General features: G+C 36.8%; 1 protein-coding gene across 2 annotated transcripts in view; it reads left to right on the top strand.

Moving 5' to 3' along the window:
* Positions 1–3,348: 3,348 nt before the first annotated feature.
* Positions 3,349–21,442, top strand: part of LOC121295163 (urotensin-2 receptor-like) — a 49,975-nt gene continuing 31,881 nt past the window's right edge. For both annotated transcript variants that reach the window (XM_041219561.1, XM_041219562.1), the window contains exons 1-2: positions 3,349–3,787; positions 4,353–5,451. In XM_041219561.1, the coding sequence (XP_041075495.1) occupies positions 4,353–5,450 (1,098 nt within the window). In that variant the 5' untranslated portion in view covers positions 3,349–3,787 and the 3' untranslated portion in view covers position 5,451. The remainder of the gene's footprint in view (positions 3,788–4,352; positions 5,452–21,442) is intronic.

A 21,442-nucleotide genomic window follows, 5' to 3' on the forward strand; every position in this document is an offset into this window, starting at 1 on the left:
GAACATCAATTTGTAACTCTCAGGTTCTACTGTAATTGGTATTTTTTTCTCTTCCTAGCGACGACTTGTGCTAATAAATAGCTTTGAAAATCTGGACCGATGTCCTCTGCATCTAGACAAGTGACATTTCAAAAGGTCTTCCGACAACCAGGTTAATTCAGAGCGCAAACAGATTGACAATGAACTCACTCCAGTAGGCAGCCAACCGAGTCACGAAAAAACAAATGACTGTATGTTCTGCATGCCTGTGTAACATCAAAAAATTATGAAGGATTGCATATTTTGAATGTAATGCCAAAGAAGACACTTGTGAACACTTTACATTGTGTCTCTAATTACTGTGTATTTACATAGTAGTTACTTAGTAAATACATGTGTACTTACACATAATTACAGTGTTATTTTACATACTTACAATGTACTTAATGTGTACATTTTTTGCATGATATAACCCGAATAGTAACTCTAACCCTTTTTTACACTCTAACCCAAACTCCCCTAACCCTAACTCTAAACCTAACCCTTTTTTATACAATTGTGTACTCACGTGCAAAAAGATGTACACGTTATGTACATTGTAACTATGCAAAATAACATTGTAATTATATACTATGTAAATACACAGCAATTAGATACACTTAATGCAAAGTGTTACCAGACACAACACCATAAATGTAATTATAGAGGTTTATATATTTCAATGGCTGTAATGTTGGAAGGAGTTCAAAAATCACCATGTGGTGCAAAATCAGACAGTGATACATGTTTTTGATGAGAATGTGCCAGAAATTGCTACCAGATGCAAAAGCATCATTAGCGCAATTTAATAACATAAATAATCTTACATTGTGGTTATAATAACCATTTTTATTGGTCCTTTCAAGGAATATTTACTTATGCATCCTGTAGTAAAAGCAAAATCATTTAAAAAAAGCAAAACATTTGTGGGTATGGACATGATATAAGTATTCTTTCCAAGTCAGTCCTGCTTTTCCTTTGATGTAATTAATTCAAAGGTTATTATATGAACATCCATATCATTTAAATACGTTATAAAGCAAATAAACATTATACATGATTGATTTTCCACAGTGGGCAAGTTGCCAATGTAATACATTTGCTGTAGAGAGTGCAATTTGCATGAGATTTATCCATACGGGAAAATACTGGCTATGATCCATATGTGTGTGTGTTTTTTTTTTTTTTTTTTAAATGCAAAGCACCCTGTAGCAATAACTATTGAGGCATTTCCTGGGGATTAGTGACTGGTTGAGCGAAAACACGGCCTGAGGGTTACTCTTATAAAACAGTGTCTCACACTAAAAGTATAGCAAATTGCAATACAGCAGTGAAAGCAGGTAAAGCATATGTGAGTACTGTACACAGTACCAGTGAGCTTGTACAACGAAGTATTGAAACACAGTACTGTCTTCACACAGGTCTTCACACAGGTCTCCACACAGGTCTTCACACAGGTCTCCGCATGGCGTCAGATATAAAGAGGTCCTGTTTGTTTAGCTCGGGGCTGCTGCAAAGCCAAGGACAACGGGCTGAAGATCGTCCACGAGCATAGAGACCAAAAAATGTTGCTGAACTCCTCCGATTGCCATGATGAAAAAGATCAAAAGAAGCTGCCAAAGACACAACGGCCGGAGTTGAGGTTGTGTTGATAGATAAAGATTAATTCCGGGATGTTAGATCCCCATAAAGTATAGCGAGGTGAGCAAGCGGGACCTCCATGCATTAGGCAGTAGCAGACGCCATTTTTACAGCACCTTTTATTTTATAGTTTTTGTATTGTGTTTTGTTTTGTTTTTCATACGCTGGCCGTACGTACTCAGTGAGCTACCATGGTTGGTAGTGTCACGTAAGCTGTTCTCACTGTGTGTGTATGTAAATAAATCCTGCGCGCCTGCGGGGCATGTCAACTTCAACCTCTGTCTTGATCTCCTGCCTGTCACTCAGCAGTGAATGCACCCACCCACAACCAAGATCCCTGTTACATATGGTGGCAGCAAGGGATTTGCTACATTTCACCAAGGCAAAGCAGGACATCAGGAGGAGATTGTGATTCCAAGGGGGAGGACCCCTGGGGAAAGAGCTGATGACCCAAACCCTTGAATTTTTTTGGGGAGGGACAAGGGCAAGCCCTCAGGTGATGCTCAGCAGCCACTGGAGGCACTGAGGGAGCCAGAGAGGGGAGCCAACTGAGACGTGGGTGAAAAGCCAGAGGGAGGAGCTGGAGCCCTGAAAGCCGGAGGGGGAAAAGCTACTGTCCTCAAAGGTCAGAGTAGGAGTGAGTGGCTGCCTGCCTGTCTGAAGAGCCAGAGGAGGAGCTACAGTCCAAGAAGGAGGAGCTGCCACCTGGCTCCCCTGTCACCGGTCCTCTGTCCCTTTTAAGGGGGCACCGGAATGGAAAGAGCAGACCACACAAAGACCCAACGTACCCTCCTGCCCAGCTGTAACTCCCACCAACACAAAGAGGCGTCAGGCCAGTGTATTGTGTTTTATTTTGTTTTTCATATGCTGGCCGTATGTACTCAGTGAGCTACCATGGTTGGTAGTGTCACGTGAGCTGTTCTCACTGTGTGTGTGTGTGTAAACACATCCTGCGCGCCTGTGGGGTATATCAACTTCAACCTCTGTCTCGATCTCCTGCCTGTCACTCAGCAGCGAATGCACGCACCCATAAGCAAGATCCCTGTTACATATATGAATATAGTATGAATATTATATTTTAAGAAATATAAAACATATTATAATTACTTATGAAAAATCTGGTATATTGTTAGATTAAGTAATACATGTTGGTTAATAGAACATAAATGTATAATCAATACCTAAATATATCTTCACATATAACACACATTAGTATTGAATTCCTATTACATATATATGATCACTCACATTCATAATTCATAAACATTAATTATGATAAACAATCTCACATTTCCAAGTTAATTTGGTGACCAATGATCTAGAAAAAGAAAAGACAGAAGGGTTAATATGTTGGTAGTTTTTTTTTTTAGCTACATAAATGGTGTTATTTAATTGCCATAGGTTTTGTTTATTAATTTAAGCTAACAATTTAAAGCAATTCTCCGCTGGAGAACTGTGTACACTTTTCATGTCAGCGTCAAACAGAAATAGCAGCTGAACGTGAATGGACAGAGTAAAGAAGCAAAGAGCAGGAAGGACACATATCCAGCATACCTCTCAATAATCCTCTCTCCCTTCCAATCACTCTCTCTCTCCTTTATAACCCCCTCCCACCCACCCCCTCTCTCTGCTCACTATCGCTCTCCCACCCTGTCTGAAATACTTGTATTACTCTCAGACTCATTCAATTCTAGACACAGTCTGCTTGCAAGGCAGCTCCTCCTAAAAAAAATAACTTTAAAAATCTTCAATCAGGAATCTCTAGAATGCGAAGGATCCAGGACTGTAAGAAGCCGTAGCTGCTAAAAGAAATTAAAAGGGAAAAAATGATTTGCTTGCTGTGGTTTCACTGGATTTTTTAAAATTGATATTTAATTCTAATGTCTCATAATCTTTGCTTCTGCGACTTTAAGTTTTCAATATTTTGAAAAGCTCTGTTCCTACTTGACTGCTATCTCCTTGGATTCTAAGGCAATACATGGGTTTTAATTTAATGACACAACAGCTTCATACACCACTGGGATTAATATAATGGCAAGTACATGACTCAATACTATTAAGTACTCAAGGGTGTATTCCAGTGGGCAAACTTACCTTAATACTCCCTTTCTCCATTCATCTTCTTCAGGTAAGAAGCTAAGCTTTTTCTTAAACAATAGTTTAGTACAGATTGACATGTAATTTCTGATTAAATAGCTTGACAGGAAAGCAGTATGTTCTATTAAAAACTAAAAACCCATACTGATTTTGCTAAAAAAAAAAGTAAAACATAGTGAAACCCAGGCAAAGCAAAGATGGTTAATGACTGGGAACTATTGTGAAGCATGGTCAACCAAAGAACAATAATTTATATGCATAGTATGCACATGACAAGCATGGAAAATCAAAATTACCATGCAAATATTTTGTGAAAAACTTTTATATGGGGTCCCCATTTTGCAGAAATGGCGAATGTCTGACACAGTGTTTTCAAAAGATTGTAATGTGTGAAAGAAGGTTGATTTGCTTTATAATGTATGCAACAGCTGTAAAAGTTTATTTATTTAACTTTTAGTAGTCATTTAACACTGGACCTCAAGTCAGATTAATAACTGCTTGGGAAATGCTTAACAAACAGTTCTGGGAAAGATCACATCTTGAAATAAAACAGAAAAGAAAAATTGACTATATAGTTGACCAGATTTTTTTTTTAGATGGCTACAGAAACCAGTGAAGGGACCTCTTTTGAAACGATTATGAACAGTTCTATCAATGGATCCACCGCCGGGCCACAAGGATCGAGTTCCATGGAAGATCTGGTGGTCACTTTCTGCATCGGGACCATCCTGTCTTTCATGTGTGTGATTGGGGTCACGGGCAACATGTACACCTTAGTGGTGATGTGCCACTCCATGCGCTCAGCTGCCTCTATGTACATCTACATCATCAGCCTTGCCCTGGCAGACCTTCTTTATCTCATCACTATCCCTTTCATCGTCTGCACCTACTTTATGAAGGTATGGTACTTTGGGGACATCGGCTGCAGGATCCTTTTCAGCTTGGACTTTCTGACCATGCATGCCAGCATCTTCACCTTGACAATCATGAGCACTGAGCGCTACTTTGCTGTTCTCAAGCCCCTGGATACGGTCAAGAGGTCTAAAAGCTATAGGAAAGCAATTGCTCTACTGGTCTGGGCAGCTTCCTTCTTACTGACTCTCCCTATGATTATCACAATCCAACTTGTGCAAATCGGGGATAAGAGCATCTGCCACCCAACTTGGAACCCTCTCTCCTACAAGATCTACATCACCATACTCTTCTGCACCAGCATTGTAGCTCCAGGGGTCATCATCGGGTATCTTTACATCCGTTTGGCCAGGACTTACTGGATCTCCCAGACAGCTACTTTCAAGCAGACCAAGAGACTCCCCAATCAGAAGGTTCTATATCTCATCTTCACCATTGTTTTGGTCTTCTGGGCTTGCTTCCTGCCATTTTGGATCTGGCAGCTCATAGGCCAGTTCTATGAGTCCTTCCCGGTCTCCTCTAAGGCAAAGAGGAATATCAACTATTTGACCACCTGCCTGACCTACAGCAACAGCTGCATTAATCCGTTCCTCTACACGCTTCTGACCAAGAACTATAAGGAGTATCTGAGGAACAGGCAGAGGGCTTGGGCCAGCACTGGCTATTTTAACAGGCGGAATCGCTCCCAGAGGTCACAGCGGAGGTCCCTGTCCTCCAGCAGCCAGCACTGCACAGAGTCATTCATGCTGACACATGTTGCAGGGGGCAACAGCAGCTTTTAAGGTAGGTAATGGGAATAGAAAGGGCATAGGGTGTGGGGTCCTAATTGTGTTTTTCTAAGGAAGTATGTACCCACTGGTGTTGCACATATCCAATAACCCTTTGCTATACAAACCTGCTTCAAAAGCCAACATTCGTGCTGATCAGATCTTTAACTTTGCTTTTGCATGACAATGAATAGTGTTAAAATTATGCGCGTTTGTCATAAAAAAAAGGGTTACAAATATTTACATACAGCCCAAACATTTTTATACAATATAACTAAATAGTTATATGAAGGGTGTTATATTAGAAGTTCAATATAGCAGTGTGAGTTTTATCAGTAAAACAACACGCACAACATTTCAAAAAAGAAAATCCGCTTTTCACCTTTTTATTTTTATATCTTTTTTGGCTTCCCTGAGGTACAGCCATGCTTGCAGACAATATTAATAAAAGCCTGCTGCTGCAGGCAGAAAATCAACATTATTATGACTAATGCAATCATAATCACATTATACCATATGTGGCATTTAATACAGTGTGGTCTACTCTAAACAGTGCAGATTTTAATGCCACTGTGACATTACTACTTACAATACAAAAAATAGTGAAATAAGGTATTTTTAGATTGTTAAACTAGACCTGAGTAAATGAAACATCATCCATAAACACAAAATCATAAATTATAGATTAAATCTTATAAGACGGTTAAGTAGGCAAAAATGGTCATCAACACTTCTCAGTAATAATAAGTTTCTGTAACTAAGATGTAATGATATATGAAAAGTGTATGATTTACTATTATAAATTAAGTAGCCCAGCCTTGACCAACCATGTCAGTTAAAAGAGCTACACCAGTAAACTTAAGAGTTCTTAAAAAGCTAGGCATCAACAAAAATAAAAAAAAAATAAAAACTGTAACGTGAAATAGATATAGTGTACATTTATTTTTGACTTAGGAAATATACATTGAAATAAACTGACCAGAACACCCCATACAATTATAATGCTAAAATATATACAATGAATTACGGCTAGACAAGGGACCAAAAAAACTAAGCCTTAATAGGGAGTTTCTTGTAACAAGATTACGCCATTTTGATTATTTAGACAAGTTTACCTTTAACAACTTTATTTAACTTTGGAACAGTGATATTATTAGTATTATTTGTTGTTATTATGAAAATGTTTTCAGAGTCAACCCGCTATACCAGGCACCCTGAGGCTGCTTGAATATTTAGCGATGACAGGAGATTTAATGAGGTTTTAATAATGAATAATTGACTATGAAAAGCTCTATTTGTTCATTTTATTAGAAAATGAAGTGAAGGTACTATACTGGTCTGTCCAGTGTTAGTTTTGAAAGAATACAGAATTAAACAACTGTGTTTTTAAAATATATGTTAAAGCATACATCATACTTGATCATATGTGGAAACAAATATTTATATTTAGTATATTTAATTTAATTTGTTTGCAGTTTTTTTTCAAATGTTATATATATTTATATATATATATATATATATATATATATATATATATATATATATATATATATATATATATATATATATATATATATATATATATATATATGTGTATGTGTGTGTGTGTGTGTGTGTGTGTGTGTGTATGTATATATATATATATTTTTTTTTAAATATAGAAAAATATATAATATAAAACATAGTTCGCATTTAAATATAGTCTATTGGAAAACTGTCTATGAAAAATATGTTATACATTTGTTTTGTATTTATTAATTTTGTAATAACTAGATTTTAATTGATGCTGTGAATAAAGTTTAGGGGGAAATATTCCTTCACGTTGGACTGTAGATTGTATACACTGTTCCACAACCACACTAATTTTAAAATGTAGACATTTTAAAAGAGCAGCAAAAATTTAAAAAAAGGAAGTGAAACATTTCTGAGAGAAATAAAACAACTGTGACCATGTGAAACTATTATGAAATATTATTTAAAAAATAATTATTGATTACTACCAAATAAAGGGCAAAAAAAGAACGTTTTCTAGTTATTTGCTTTGTTAATAGATACTTTGGGAAAAAAAAGAAACTCTACAAGGATAGCACCATAAAAATTGGATAAGGGTTAGTTTCAGAAGGAGCAGTTATTATTAAAATGTTTATTATTCTTTCTTTGTAATTCAAAACATACCCACAAATAAATCACCAATTTTAACTGCAACAGAAAACCATCTGAAAAAAAGCTATATATGGAGGGAAACACGAAAGTGTGTGTGTGTGTGTGTGTGTCTGTCTATATATATATATATATATATATATATATATATATATAGTAAGGTGGCAGGTGGAGGGTCAGATTCCTCCCTGCCTAAAAACATGTGAAAATGCATGTTTTGTTTAATTTAAATTGCTTTTGTTTAATTTAATTGTTAATTGAATTATTTGTTAATTGTTAATCATCCTCTGCACCACTAGGTAATTGTAAATTTGAACCAAGTGCAGGGTATTTAAGAGTGCAGCTAGTTTCTTCTGGAGTGTGGCTGTAGAGTGAAGAGCTTGATTGTGTGCAGATATAGAGGTAAAATTTACGTTTGGTTTAAAAGTTTTGTTGTCAAAAGTGTGTTATGTTTTGTTTGGCAGGTAAGCAACGTAGCTGTGCTGCGCGTTAGTCAGGGACCTGCCAGTGTTTAGTTAGTGCTCCGTGGGAGCTAGGGTTTTGTTTGTTAGTTTTTGTGTTTCATTTATTTGTATTTTGAATTAAAGTGCGTGTAAGCGCTTAAAGTTTTTATTTCTGGGTCACATTTTTAAAGGGGCACAAACCCAAATTATGGCAGCTTGTTCTCTCTCTATATATGTAATGAAGAAAAAAGATATGAGGACATTATTATATGTTTATTAAGTGCAAAGGTTTAGTTAAGTTTTTTGTTTTTTTCTGAATAAGATACTATTAATTTTGAGTACCTGATGTTCTAAATTTGCAGGATCTGTGTGGTTTTGTACAGTGCAAATAAGTAGCTTTTTCTTTGCAATATTCAAATTAAATTTAAAAGAAAATAGGAAATGTAGCAATGCCAAAACATTTGTTGTAGACACTATACTTAGTTTTAAATCCTAATCTATAAAACAATCATTTTAACAGTGTGTCATTAGCCAAATACCAAGAAGACAAGTGCTTACATACATAACGTTGTGTGTGATATTAATTATAAAATCACATTCAACAATAAAATTAGCTTGGGCAGTTTGACAAGACGTAAAGAGTTTAGCTGTATAAACACGTCATAAGCAATGAGGGTTGCAGCTCAAGCTTTCTGGCTGACCAGTAGATTTGATAGACTGCAGGGTTGCCCTCAAAATCCCTCTACTGGTAAATAAAAAATCCCCAATTTTTAGCTGCTTTCAACAATTTTGCCCGATGAACATGACATTCTTCAAGAACCTTAATAAAGACTATTATTAGGTGTACTTTGCATGGATATAAAATGAGTGAATAAATGTATTAAATATTTGTAGATTACCAGGGCTCTAAAAAGGCTTCCATGAATACACTGTAAAAAAAAAAAAAAAAAAAAAAAAAAAATTACAGTAAAAAACTGGCAGCTGGTTTGCCAGTAATATACTGTATAAAAACTGCATTATACTGTAAAAAACTGTTTTTACAGTAATATACCATATAAAAATCATATCATAATTCATGTTTTTACATATTAGGGAACTCTTTTTTTATATAGATTCAAAGACCATACATTTACAGTAAAATATCATAAAAACAATTAGTAAAGTTTTGCAAATTCTCTCAATAAAGAGAGTTTATACACATTACAGAACTACTACAGCAGCAATCAAACTCTTGCTCTTACAGAAAGTTTCAACCAGCAATAATCATGCCTCAGATTCACTTCATATACTGCCAGCATTGAACTCGGCAGAGAATGGAGATACAAACCAAACCAATAGAGGGGTAGCCCACTCAAAGATCTGAGCTACCACAAGATGGTGACCACACAAAATGTGAACAAAACACATAAAATGGTGAGGGAATACAAAGGTCATGTAAATTTACTTATAATTATCCAAGTGCACATCAGATTTAACACAAAATAACACAAATAACACTGTTAAAACTACAATTTGCAATCAGCCCTGCAGTGGATTCTGGGATTCCAGTTTTAATGTAATTAGATCTCTGGTACTTAATATATATATATTTATATATATATATATATATATATATTAGATATAATATCTACGGTATTTAACCATCAACGCTACCCATATTTTTTTTAAAAGAAATGTGGTCTGTTAAAACGAGGGAAAATATCTTTTTACTTTTTAAATGTAAAAAACTGTTTGTTTTTCTTAAAGGAAATGTTCAAGAAAATGTCTATTTACAGTTTTTAGTATGAAGGTAATTTGCTGTTAAATTTAAGGTAAATTGTCATTTTATAAGAGAAGGCAATTTACCTTCACTGTTTACCGTAATTTAACTGTTGAATTTATGGACATTTTTTACAGTGTAGAGCTTCCAGGCAATGCTGTTCCTTGTTGATATTATACATGTTGCTGCTGAACTTCTGCTCTAGTTGTGGAGTTCGCTGAAAGCTCCTGCAGTCCTGTCCCCTCCACTTCAAGCAGTATTTAACCTATAGCAGGCTTTCCAAAGTTCTGCACTGAAATTAATTTCTCAGTTTTGTTTTCATTATTGTAACAGTGCTGAAAGTTCGTTCCACTGCTGCATTTGATACTAGTAATGTCAACATGGTGAGAACAAGTCCCCTGCAGCATTCCTGTCTTCATAGACCTCAAACCAGAAGGATGACTCATTAGCTGTTTTTTCCAAGTCTTGTTGGTTAAATTGGACCATTGCTTTTCAGTTTTTCTTTTGTCCTGACAAACCACCTGGAAGTTCTTAGCAATAGCTGTGATGGGTCACTTGAGTTGTGATAATGCCTCTTTCTGGGTGCAGCATGTCAACTTACTCCAACATGCTTATATTGGCTAGTAGTCAAGCCCGCAATTGATGTGTCATCTGCACCAGCATCGCCTTGCACTTCTCCTTCACTGACTCTACAGCCATTTTGTCTCTAAGACCGTCTGCAAAGCAAGTAAAATCATAACCCAGGTACATGGTTGCTGTAGGCATGACATACATCTCAAAACTAAAGTGACTAGCTCAGAGTAGGGAATGTTCTTTAGCCGATTTGGATTAACTAGAGGTTTCAACACTGACTGGTAGTATAGCATGAGATCATGACAAAGCTTGGAGGGGCTCACTGTTTCCAACTGAAATAACTGGTTAATTCTGTACAGCTCATCAAGGGTATAAGATACAGTTTATTGTATGGGTCTGTCATCAGTTCACTGAGGAGACTTGCTGTATAGTACCTTTCTGTGTCCTTTGACATACCAAAATGTAACCTGAGAGCGTCCCATTAATCTAACACTCTGAAAATGCTCTACTGAGCAACCTGGTTGCTGTTTGAGTCATCCTTCTGGGGTCAACACCTTCAAGAGTGTTATACAATTCCTTGTATACATTTCTTCGCTTAGTGCTGTGTGAGAACCAATTATAGATCTCGCGTACAAGAAAATCCAAATGCCTTGGCAATTCTTCAGAGGCTTTGCTGCCAACTAAGTTTAATGAATGGCAGATGTACTTCATCAGTACTAAATGAGGGACCATTTCCTTTAGCAAGGTGTACACTGAATGGTTGCATCCTATCATTACACAGGCCATCTTCTTCCAGTGCAGTACGCAGAGCGTATACAAGGGATTCTGCACCTGTCTCAATCACTGGAATTAATTTAAAGAAGATTCTTTTTTCAATCTTCTTTTTTGGAGAACTAGGGTGTCTAATCACAACAGAAAGTGTCTGTGTGAATGTCGTATCGGTGCTCTCATCAATAAGTGAATAAAAAATGTTACCAATGTCTGCCAGCAGCTCTTTGTGTAACTCAGGACCCAACAATCAAAGCAGTACACTTGGTGCGATGAAGTGCAAGTGTCTTCAGAACAGAAGATGGAAGATCTAAAGTTGGTAGTATTCTGATAAATGGTCAATTCAGTATTTTGGGACAAACACCAAACACAAAATGTTTTAGAACAATTATATATTGAGGAGAAGACATGTATGCGATTTTACAGAGAAGTATGTTATATATATATATATATATATATATATATATATATATATATATATATATACACATTAATTTGGCATCAAACCTAACTTGGTTTGAGGGCTCGCTGCCTGGGCGAGTGGACAAGGCGGAGACCCCCAAAAAGAACAAGCCGCTCTCAATGCCGCAATTAGTATTGAATATAGCCCACTTGAACCTTTAACAAATGATCATCAGCACGCAGGAGAGGAAAACAAAACCCATTTTTGGGAATTAAACCTCTGGGAATCCATGACCAATTCAATTGCCCTTCCTCTGAGCAGGCTACTAACACTTAAAAGCACATTTTTGTAAAAGCGTTTTTAGGGTCCGTAATATTTGTTCTAATGTAAACTTGGTAAGCACTGGTGGACCAACAACCTAACCATTTGATAAGGGAACCTGGAACTTCATGGCGAGGAGCTGCTGCGATTCTGAAGGAATGACCGGAGAACTGCACAACTGCGAATCTGGAGCTGGAAAGAATCTGGTGAAGGTGAAAGAACCACCAATGTTGAGTGACGATTGTTCCGTTTTCATTAATAACCAGCGGGTATGAGGGTGATGTGCCCTGAGAGAGAGGAGAGAAGGAGATTCTGATCATTGAAGACTTTTCAGATTATTGAAATTGAATATATGTACACACATTGAAGTTTGATATAGACAATGAAGTTTGAATATATACATTAACTGGACACAGGCACATTGTTAGTAAACCCAGTGGGATCCTGATGTTTATTTTTGCAATACAATTGACTATTTTTTTTATTCAAACAGTACAAAAAAAATAATTCAAAATAACTGAGGTATTTTATACACATCATTAAGAAACGTAATGGTGAGTTAGTCAGATACCTGCATAATAAAAACTTCAATATTTCAATAACTATCAACCTTTTTTTTTTTTTTTACGCTCTTTTTTTTTTTTTATTTGCAAGATGGCTAGTGGTAGAGTAAAGCGGGTAATGCAGTTTGATTCAAAATGAGGACTTCATCAAGACTTTAACAAGTGCTTGCAGACCTTGGCCTCCACCTACTGATAATACCATGGGAGAAAGAAGGTTTCCGTCCGCAGACAGCGAGCATCAGTACAGACACAATAAGTCTGCTGATGAGTAAGTAAGCAGTATTTCAACAGCTGTCCACCAGTGACTGCTCTACTTTCTCCAGCATACAATAATAGTGGAAATAAGGCAAACGTTTGCTGTATGTATTTTTATAGATAAAAACTATATATTTACACTACTCTTTCAGACATTTGAATTTCACCGAGAACTACATATAACATGGCAATGGGTTGATTTCATGGAAATCGCGAAATCCTTACTCTGAAAAATATACAGTCCTACTTATAGATGCTTAACCTTACAAGTGTCTTAACGAGGTCTAATCATTTTATTGTCTCTGATAATAAAACAATGACGAATCCTTGACAGAAATGTAAAGTTGAAAGTTTAGAGGTTAAAGCAGACTAAAATAATGAATAGAATTCGATTTACAAAATAAATTGCCTTTCTGGCCACATAGGGTGTCGTCTTGTAGGGAATTTGTAATCTTCTAAGATTATCACATCACTTGTAGTTAAAATTACACACGTGTAAAGGGATTTGATATTTGACAATGGTAACCCTTTAAACTGTAATTAATCCATTGATCAGGGGATATTCTAACTTATTTTCTATGAAGTACACAAATTAATGCTCCCATTAAATATCAAGGAGCTCACTGCACGTAGTTTGCGTTTCTTTTTTAATAAACGTGTCATCTTCTGTTTATAGCCAATTGTGTGATGCAGTTTGTAACAAATTAAAGCCCTGTTTGATTATTACTGTTTTCAATCCCTTGTTGTACTGTTTTGGAGAGGGTTAGGAGTTCATTCAAATGTTCCAGTGTTTATTTAACCAACCTAATCAATATTTAAAAATTCTCCTTAAAACATTTCTTAAAACTTGGAGCTCAGTGAATAGGCCCCTCTATACTGTTCTTGCTATTTTGAAATGAGAAGTATATTGTATTCATTGTTTTGCAATGTTGTTATAATGATATGTCCCTGTTCACAACATCATTTAAAGGAAGTCTGATTCTGTGACATTCAATATTCATCAGACTGTTCCAGAAGGACAGGACAGTTATTTATCCATCCTTCATGTTGTCAGTATAGAATTCAAAGCCAAGCACAGGAATAACAATGGAACTTAAGCACTCCGTGAAAAACACATGTTTTATTAATTTTAGTCTTGCATTATTTAGAAAAATGTAAAAAACATGTGGTTTCATAAAACACAGATGATTAACATTGGCAATCCTTATAACAACTTTTAGCTAGCCCGAACTGTAAATTATCTTCCCATAATGCACAGTGTGTGAAGTGTGTGATAAAAACTGGTACGACCCAAAGGAGGGCTCCTGGCTGTTTTGGCTTGATAAATGGCCTACTGTACCAGTCGCAACATCATATTGCAGGGACAACTAGAAGAATTCCAGAGTTGGGGTAACTCCTTATTTAAATAATGTGTTACTGTAATAATACACCCACCCCTCATTATATCGCCCCTCTCTGTACTGCGGATTCGGATATATTGCGATACTGGAGTTGGCTCCCCATTTTTACAGTCTAACTGCGTATGTCTTAGCTGCAATATACATAGGCAATTTCATTTAGTATTACTGTTTATTTTATTTTGTAGTGCACACCACAAACATAAATATACAAACCAATTAAAAACAAAGCATTAATATCGGACTTATCATATACACATGCATTACAAAATAACAAAAAGCAAATTAAATATCTACTTGCTGAAGAGGTTTTTATTTTAGCTAACAAGGTGTTTGTGGCAGCAGCAATGCACTAGCAAAAGTCAGTGACATCAGCTCCCTAGCAACAAGCCTCCCATGTTGGGAATGGGATTCTTTCAATGCAGCGGGTTTGTGCATTTGAGAACGGAGATGAAGACACGTGCAATTAATTGGAGCCTGCGTTTGTTCGTTCTGATTGGTTTAAAAAGACAACGCTCTTCTGGAGGTTGGGGGAGTCTTGCACACAGCCCCATTTAACTTATACACTATATAACCGCAGTGCCTCTTTTTTTATAAACAGCTGATATAAAAAATAGATAAATAATTATTGTGTGATTAATACAAATTCCACCATTGTTTCATGGCAAAATCACTGACATTCGCTCCGACTTTGTTGAGCTGACCTGCTCAATTTAACCATCCCGCTTTCAGTAAACACTGTACGCAGGCTGCTGAGAGACACACATCAAACATGGTTTAAATTTCTTTATCTGTTTATTTATGGTACAGTACATGCTTAATTATTACTTCTTTAGACATGTCCCGCTGTATCTATATAATGTATTTCAAATAAATGGTAAACTGTATTTTACTTGTAAAATTCTAAAGAAAACCAACTTCATGCTGAGAAATTGAAAAGTCGCATGTATTGTAATGATTACAATTGACGATTTGCTATCTCCAGTAAATTATCAAGATTTGACTTTTTTTTTTTTTTTGTTATACTACACACATTTTAAAACAAGACATACAGTTAAGTAGTAAACAACAGCCAACAACTCTTTCACAGGACAACACAAGAGAAAGAAATATAACAGGTGATATAACTTGTTACTTTTTTCATTAAGTAATAAGCAAGGACATTATATTAGCTTTTTATGAAGAAAAAGTTCCTTTTTTTCAGTAACCTGCCCAACACTAAAGAATTCTTCATGTAACTGCGACTAGAACACAGAAATCTCAATCCATTAAAACAATTTTGTAAAATCTATAACGGTAATTATGTGCTGATTTACTACTACCTCCATTGTTCTCCTAATAGCAAGTCATTACAACTTAAATTAATACAAAATGTACCACTATGGTGTTCCCAGCATCTTGAAATGTAATCTATCGCTCTAACAGTATCACCTTGCAATGTAGTTATAGTAGATTCATGTGTTTTTACACATAATTACCTGTTATTATGCATAGTTACAATGCAGTTAACATGTATGTTTTTGCATGATATATGTAAGTACACAATTGTATCAGAAAAGAGTTATGTTTAGTATCAGGTTTAGAGCTCGGGTTAAGGTTTATATCATGCTACAACATGTACACATTAAGGTTATTGTAAGTATGCATAATAACACTTATGTGTTGGTGAACATGTATTTATTAAGTAACTACTATATAAATACACAGTAACTAGAAACACAGTGTTAAGTGTTACCGTCCTAATTTATAAATTGAAATTTATTGTAATGTCTTCCATTTATATTACTTGAAGGGAGCCTTAATTGTGGGATAGTACAATAATGTGACCACAAATGGAAGTTAAAACATTAAATATACACGCACACGTCTTTCTGTAATCTCCCAGTGCCTTCTGTATATAAGCAGCCTATTTCATAAAAACCTGCACAGATGAATGACAATCTTAGTTGCAGTCTTCCTCCAAAGCAGACTTGTGTGATGTCGGATTTTGTAGTAGATTGTATTTTGTGCATTCTTAAAGAGAACAGGTTGTAGAGTGGTGAAAGAGCTGCTTTAAAACCCGTCGTTGAGTTTTACAGAAAGGGCAGAGTGCTAACTCTTTAAAGTAGAAGACTAAAATAGTGAGTTGGAATTCGGCCTCAGACACACAAAAAAGAATGTGTTAAATATGCCCTACGTGCACATAGCACTTCAATAACCTGACTCTCTAGAATATCCTACCTATCCTGTGCTATGGTGTGGTTAAAGTCTATTTTTTTTATATTTATTTTACTGTACCATACGCCCAAAATATAATGTTCATTTTCACTAAACTCTACCATTTTAGCATAGCCCGAACCCAAATAAAAAACAATGATGCCCATATCGGGCCACAGACAAATTTGTTGTAAAAAAAAAAAAAAAAACAGGCAAATGAAAAATGTTATTGAATTACAAAGATACGCCAACAGCGTACCAGTCCTTTCCTTCTGTCCTTCCTTGAAACTGTATAGGTACACACTGTGTATTAAATAAACATACTTGATTATGCAATGGTTTGAAAAAAAACAAAAGTGGTTTTTAACCTTGAAGTTGTGAGTGTGCCTCAATCCAGACCTGAATCCCCCCTGCCTGGGACTCTGGGAAGATATCGACAATCCTATTGAATTGTTTGTTTGATTACATGTCCAAGTTGCTGAGAGCATTAAACTCTATTCAATTGTTACCTGAGCAGTCTGATTCAAATCCAGGCTTCCAAAGGTTAAGAATATGAGTAGCGAACGATTCAACCCGCTGCTTCAGCCTGTTTTCATTTTCTCTGTGAGTTTCGAATTGCCTGAACAAACACATCATCCTTCTTTTACTTTTCTTTTTAGGTTTGTTTCACACAGGGGCTGTGCGATAAATGAGAAACAGCTGCAGATTTAGCATCCCTTGCATCTAATGGGGCTGATAAGACACTGCAATGTATGGTGGTGGTGGGATGGATGTGATCAATTCTGATGAGCCACAGTTCGATTTAGTAGAGCCTTTTACTGTTCCAGGGAAACCACCTTGGTTGCATTAACTGCTTATTTTAGGGGTGAGCCTCGGATAACTATAAATGGTTGATGCATCCCCAGTGCTTATCTGAGTGGGGTTTAGGTTTATCAAATCAACCCCTTTTATTGTACTGATAGATTTAAAAAAAAAAAAAAATTAACAATTAAATTAAAAAAAAAAAACACAATTTTTGGACTGTTTGTAAAGAATCCAACAACAGCCTAAATTACAAAAAATATCAAATTTAGGACTCAAAACATATTGGCAAAAACATATATTGTTTAACAATACCTTCACAACGTCATGGAAATACAGGTTCTATCAAAACAAGTAAAAATGGCATGTTTTTTTTTTTTTCATTTTCCAGTATTGTCAATAGAAATTGGCAATGTTGCGTGTGTAGACTATATAAAAATACTATAATTTTTATTATATAATAAATATATAAAATAGATCTGCTGCTTAACCAGAGTTGTGTAACTGACTTTACCAATATTTGGATTTTTGTACATAACATAACACATTCCCAGTGGGCACACGACGTTATACTGACGTTGTGTATTGGTGGTATTTGAATAGTGACGATGGGCAACCAAAATATAACCAATGCATCATGTCTTTTAGGTCACTTTTTTTAAAACCTGTTTTTGTGTTAATAAATACCAGTTTTCTTTATCTATACGTTATTATTATTATTTATTATCAATCCACGATTGTATTTAACAGCACAGTAGATTAGAAATGTATTTGATAATATAGAAGTGAATTCAGTTAAATTATAATTATTTATATTTTTATTAAATTATAATATTTTTAAAAAATGACAGAAGCTTCCAATTATAAAATACAAAATACGCCCAAGAGCAGGAGTATAAGTCAACAAGATGAGCGAGAGACAGAGTTGTGTTGCATTTGTGTTAAATCAACAAACGAGAGTCACACAGAAAAAAGACTCTTCCACATTTCAAGGTAAGGGTCAGTAAATTTAATCGATAAATATAACCTTAACTTGGAAAGTAGATCCTGTTTTGCAATTGCATTTTCAAGCATATATCAGATGATATTAATCCACACCTATGTATGTATGTAGACATGATGAAGAATTTTAAATTGTATTGACCTTAATCTGGCATTTGGAGTAGAGAATTTTATATTACAAATATCTTTCCAATTTTCATCAGTAATTTATTGCTTTTATATCTTTTTCCCAAAACTGTTTCAAACTCAGATTTGGTTTTGTTATGTCAGCAGCCCCAATAATATGTCTAATTAAGCAATATAATTTGGAAACTAATTTATTTTGATTTGATTCATTGAATAAAAATAATTCTAATTGGGTGGGAACAAGTTTTATGGAAAATGATTCAGTTAGGGTTGAAATTACTCTTTCAATATGTGTATATATGCTAGTTTCAGCAGAATTCAAATTGCATTTTTTTTCCTTTTAAACCTCTGACATGAATTTTCCACTTTGGAATTCTCAACTTTATTTATTCCAAATTTAGCCAGAGAGTCATTCCATAGGGTTTTTCTTCTTGTATACAAACAGTGGATTATTCCAAATCCCTGAATACCAACATACATTTATTTTAGATTTTAGACGTTTACCAATTTAAAAAATATATATTATAACTATTTACAATAGTATGAATGTTACACAGGAAACTGGGAGGTGCATGCATCAGAACTTTTTCTAATTTCAATACTGATGGTGTTTCGGGTAAAGATAATAACCACTGTGATTATTGTCAGATATGGCATAATAATACCATAAGGGGTTAGGTCAATTAATACCACTATCTTTATGACTTCTAAACAATTTGTCAATTTTTTATTTAGCTTTTTTTAAATGACCAAGTAAATTCAGAAAACATTTTATTAATTGACTTAAAATAAGAATTTGGAATGTGATGAGGTATCATAGAAAACACGTATGTTAACTGAGGCATGATCCTGCCACACAGAGATAAAGGAAGTTTATTCCAGAGTTAACAAAGGGTTAAGATTACTATTTACCATATTTTCAGCAAATCTAAGTATTTGATGCCTTTCATAGGCCTTTCAAAAGGAAATTCTGAATATTCTGATGGAAAGCAATTTTTAGAAAGTGGAATTGCCTCTGATTTGGTATCCAGAAAAAAACACAATATATTCTTCTAGAATAGAAAATAAATGTAAATGCCCAGGCGATGGCGAACAGGCATCCCCAGACGATGGCGAACAGGCATCCCCAGGTGGTGCAGCCCTAGGCTGTGCAGGACAGGCAACCCCAGGTGGTGCAGTACAAGCAACAAACCCTCATAAGGCAACGGCAGGTGCGGACCCTTGGGAGGTGACGGCAGGAGGGGAGCCCCCGGCCAATAAGGCGGCAGTGGGAGCTCCACTTTTCCCCCCCAGTGCTGGGGTTGGCCACTCTGGCAGTGGCTGCGGTGGGCTTGGCCCTCTTTGCGGTCGCTGAGGCCGGGCTGTTTTCCCCCCGTGCTCCACTCAGCAGGTTATGCAATGGCTGTTGAGGAATGCCAGCATCACGTCCTGGTCCTTCCTCTTGTGGTGGTGGTGGGAGCTGCAGCTAGTCTCCCTCTTGTGGTGGAGGTGGGAGCTGCAGGTAGTCTCCCTCTGGTGGTGGAGGTGGGAACTCCAGGCAGTCTTCCTCTAGCCCTATGAAGGTGCAGGTAGGGCGTGGCTCCTCCCGCTCATAAGCTGTTGGGGCAGTACCATCTCGGCAGCTAAGTAGTTGATCACCACAGCTGCCATGTCTGAGAAGGATGCTGGGTTGTGTTGTCATTCTCAGCGTTCCCAGTGCTCCCCATTACTGGCCCACAGACGGTCAACCGCCATCGGGAGATCCTCCCCGTTCCACTCCGGGTCTGTCAGCCAGTCGAACATCTCCTCCGTCTCCTCCCTCAGGGACAATGGATGTTCCGGGACTTCTCTCCACCCCTCCTCCTCATAATGGTGGAAGGGACAGTCTGTAAACCAGTGCTTCTGTTCTCAGAGGGGGTACACTGGCAATGGCTTGTCATATTGCCCTGGGTTCCTGGCCTTCAGGCGGAAGTCCTCTGTGTCCTTCCCCTCCTCCTGCTGTGCTGTAGTTGCAGTCGTTGCTGCAGCTTTCCTCTCCTGCTTCTTCTACCCATTTCTTAAAAAAAACCCACTCCTTTCCCCTTTTTATTTTTTTATATTTTTTTCTTCACAGAAGTCAAAAAAAATATTTACCCGCAGTACCATTCCTGGCTTGCGTCTTGGTGATGTCAGACCAAGAAGAAACACAGCAGCACTGTGAGTGAAATGAAAGGAATCCACAGCAGATTGGGGAAATGATAAATGAGCTGCTTGTGCGTTTATAAATTGAACAAAATAAAAAGGTTAAACAAACGAAAAACACTGTACACAATACAAAACGGCACTTTGGCCAAAACAGACAGACACTAACAAATGGGATGAACACTAAACACACAATAAGTATCGCACAGGCCCTCCAGCATGGTAGCAATTGTTAATTCTATTTTTTTATTTTTTTATTTTTTAATTTCGTCGTCTCTCTCCAATTTTTTACCCCGGTTAGTGTGCCCAATCTGTAACCTCAGCTCACTGCTCGCAACCCCCCAGTCGACTCGGGGAATGGAGGCTGTAGCATGCATCCTCTGAAACATGCTCCTACCACTCCGTCATTTTTCGCACTGTGGATCCACAGCAAGGCCACCAGACCTATAGTGTCGGAGGACAACACAGTTCTGGAGACTCCACTGCAGAACCACAGGCGCCCTATCGGCCACAGGGGCCACTGATGCACAGAGCCATGGATTCCCCTGCCAACCTAAGCCCTCCCTACTGGGCAGCGATTGGCCAATTGTGCGCCGCCCTCTAGGAACTGCCGGTCATGGAGAGCTGTGAGATAGCCTGGGCTCAAACCTGCGATCCCCAGGCTATAAGGCACATCCATGTGGAGAGCCTTTGCTGGATGCACCACTCGGGAGCCACCAATTGTTAATTCTTAAACTTATCTCCTATATCCTATATCTCTGTACACCCAACCCCGAGTGAGTGAAACATTCACCCTTTTATGCAGCTATACTGAGATTGGTTTGCTAATCAGTCATTCAATTGGAATCTCGATACATCTGCATGTGAACTACTTGAACTCCCAAATACCCACTTTAATCTGCACGCGGAGTGATTGTGCAATCCTCATCTCTAAATACAAATATACATTTTATAACACTAGTGCTACACAACCCCACATTATATCCCGTGCACCAATACATATACATCAACATTACTACACCACACGCGACATATAAACATAAAATTACACACAGGGCCGAGGCACACTGCCACAATATC

The sequence above is a fragment of the Polyodon spathula genome, chromosome 20, assembly GCF_017654505.1.
Source record: "Polyodon spathula isolate WHYD16114869_AA chromosome 20, ASM1765450v1, whole genome shotgun sequence".
NCBI classification, from domain to species: domain Eukaryota; kingdom Metazoa; phylum Chordata; class Actinopteri; order Acipenseriformes; family Polyodontidae; genus Polyodon; species Polyodon spathula.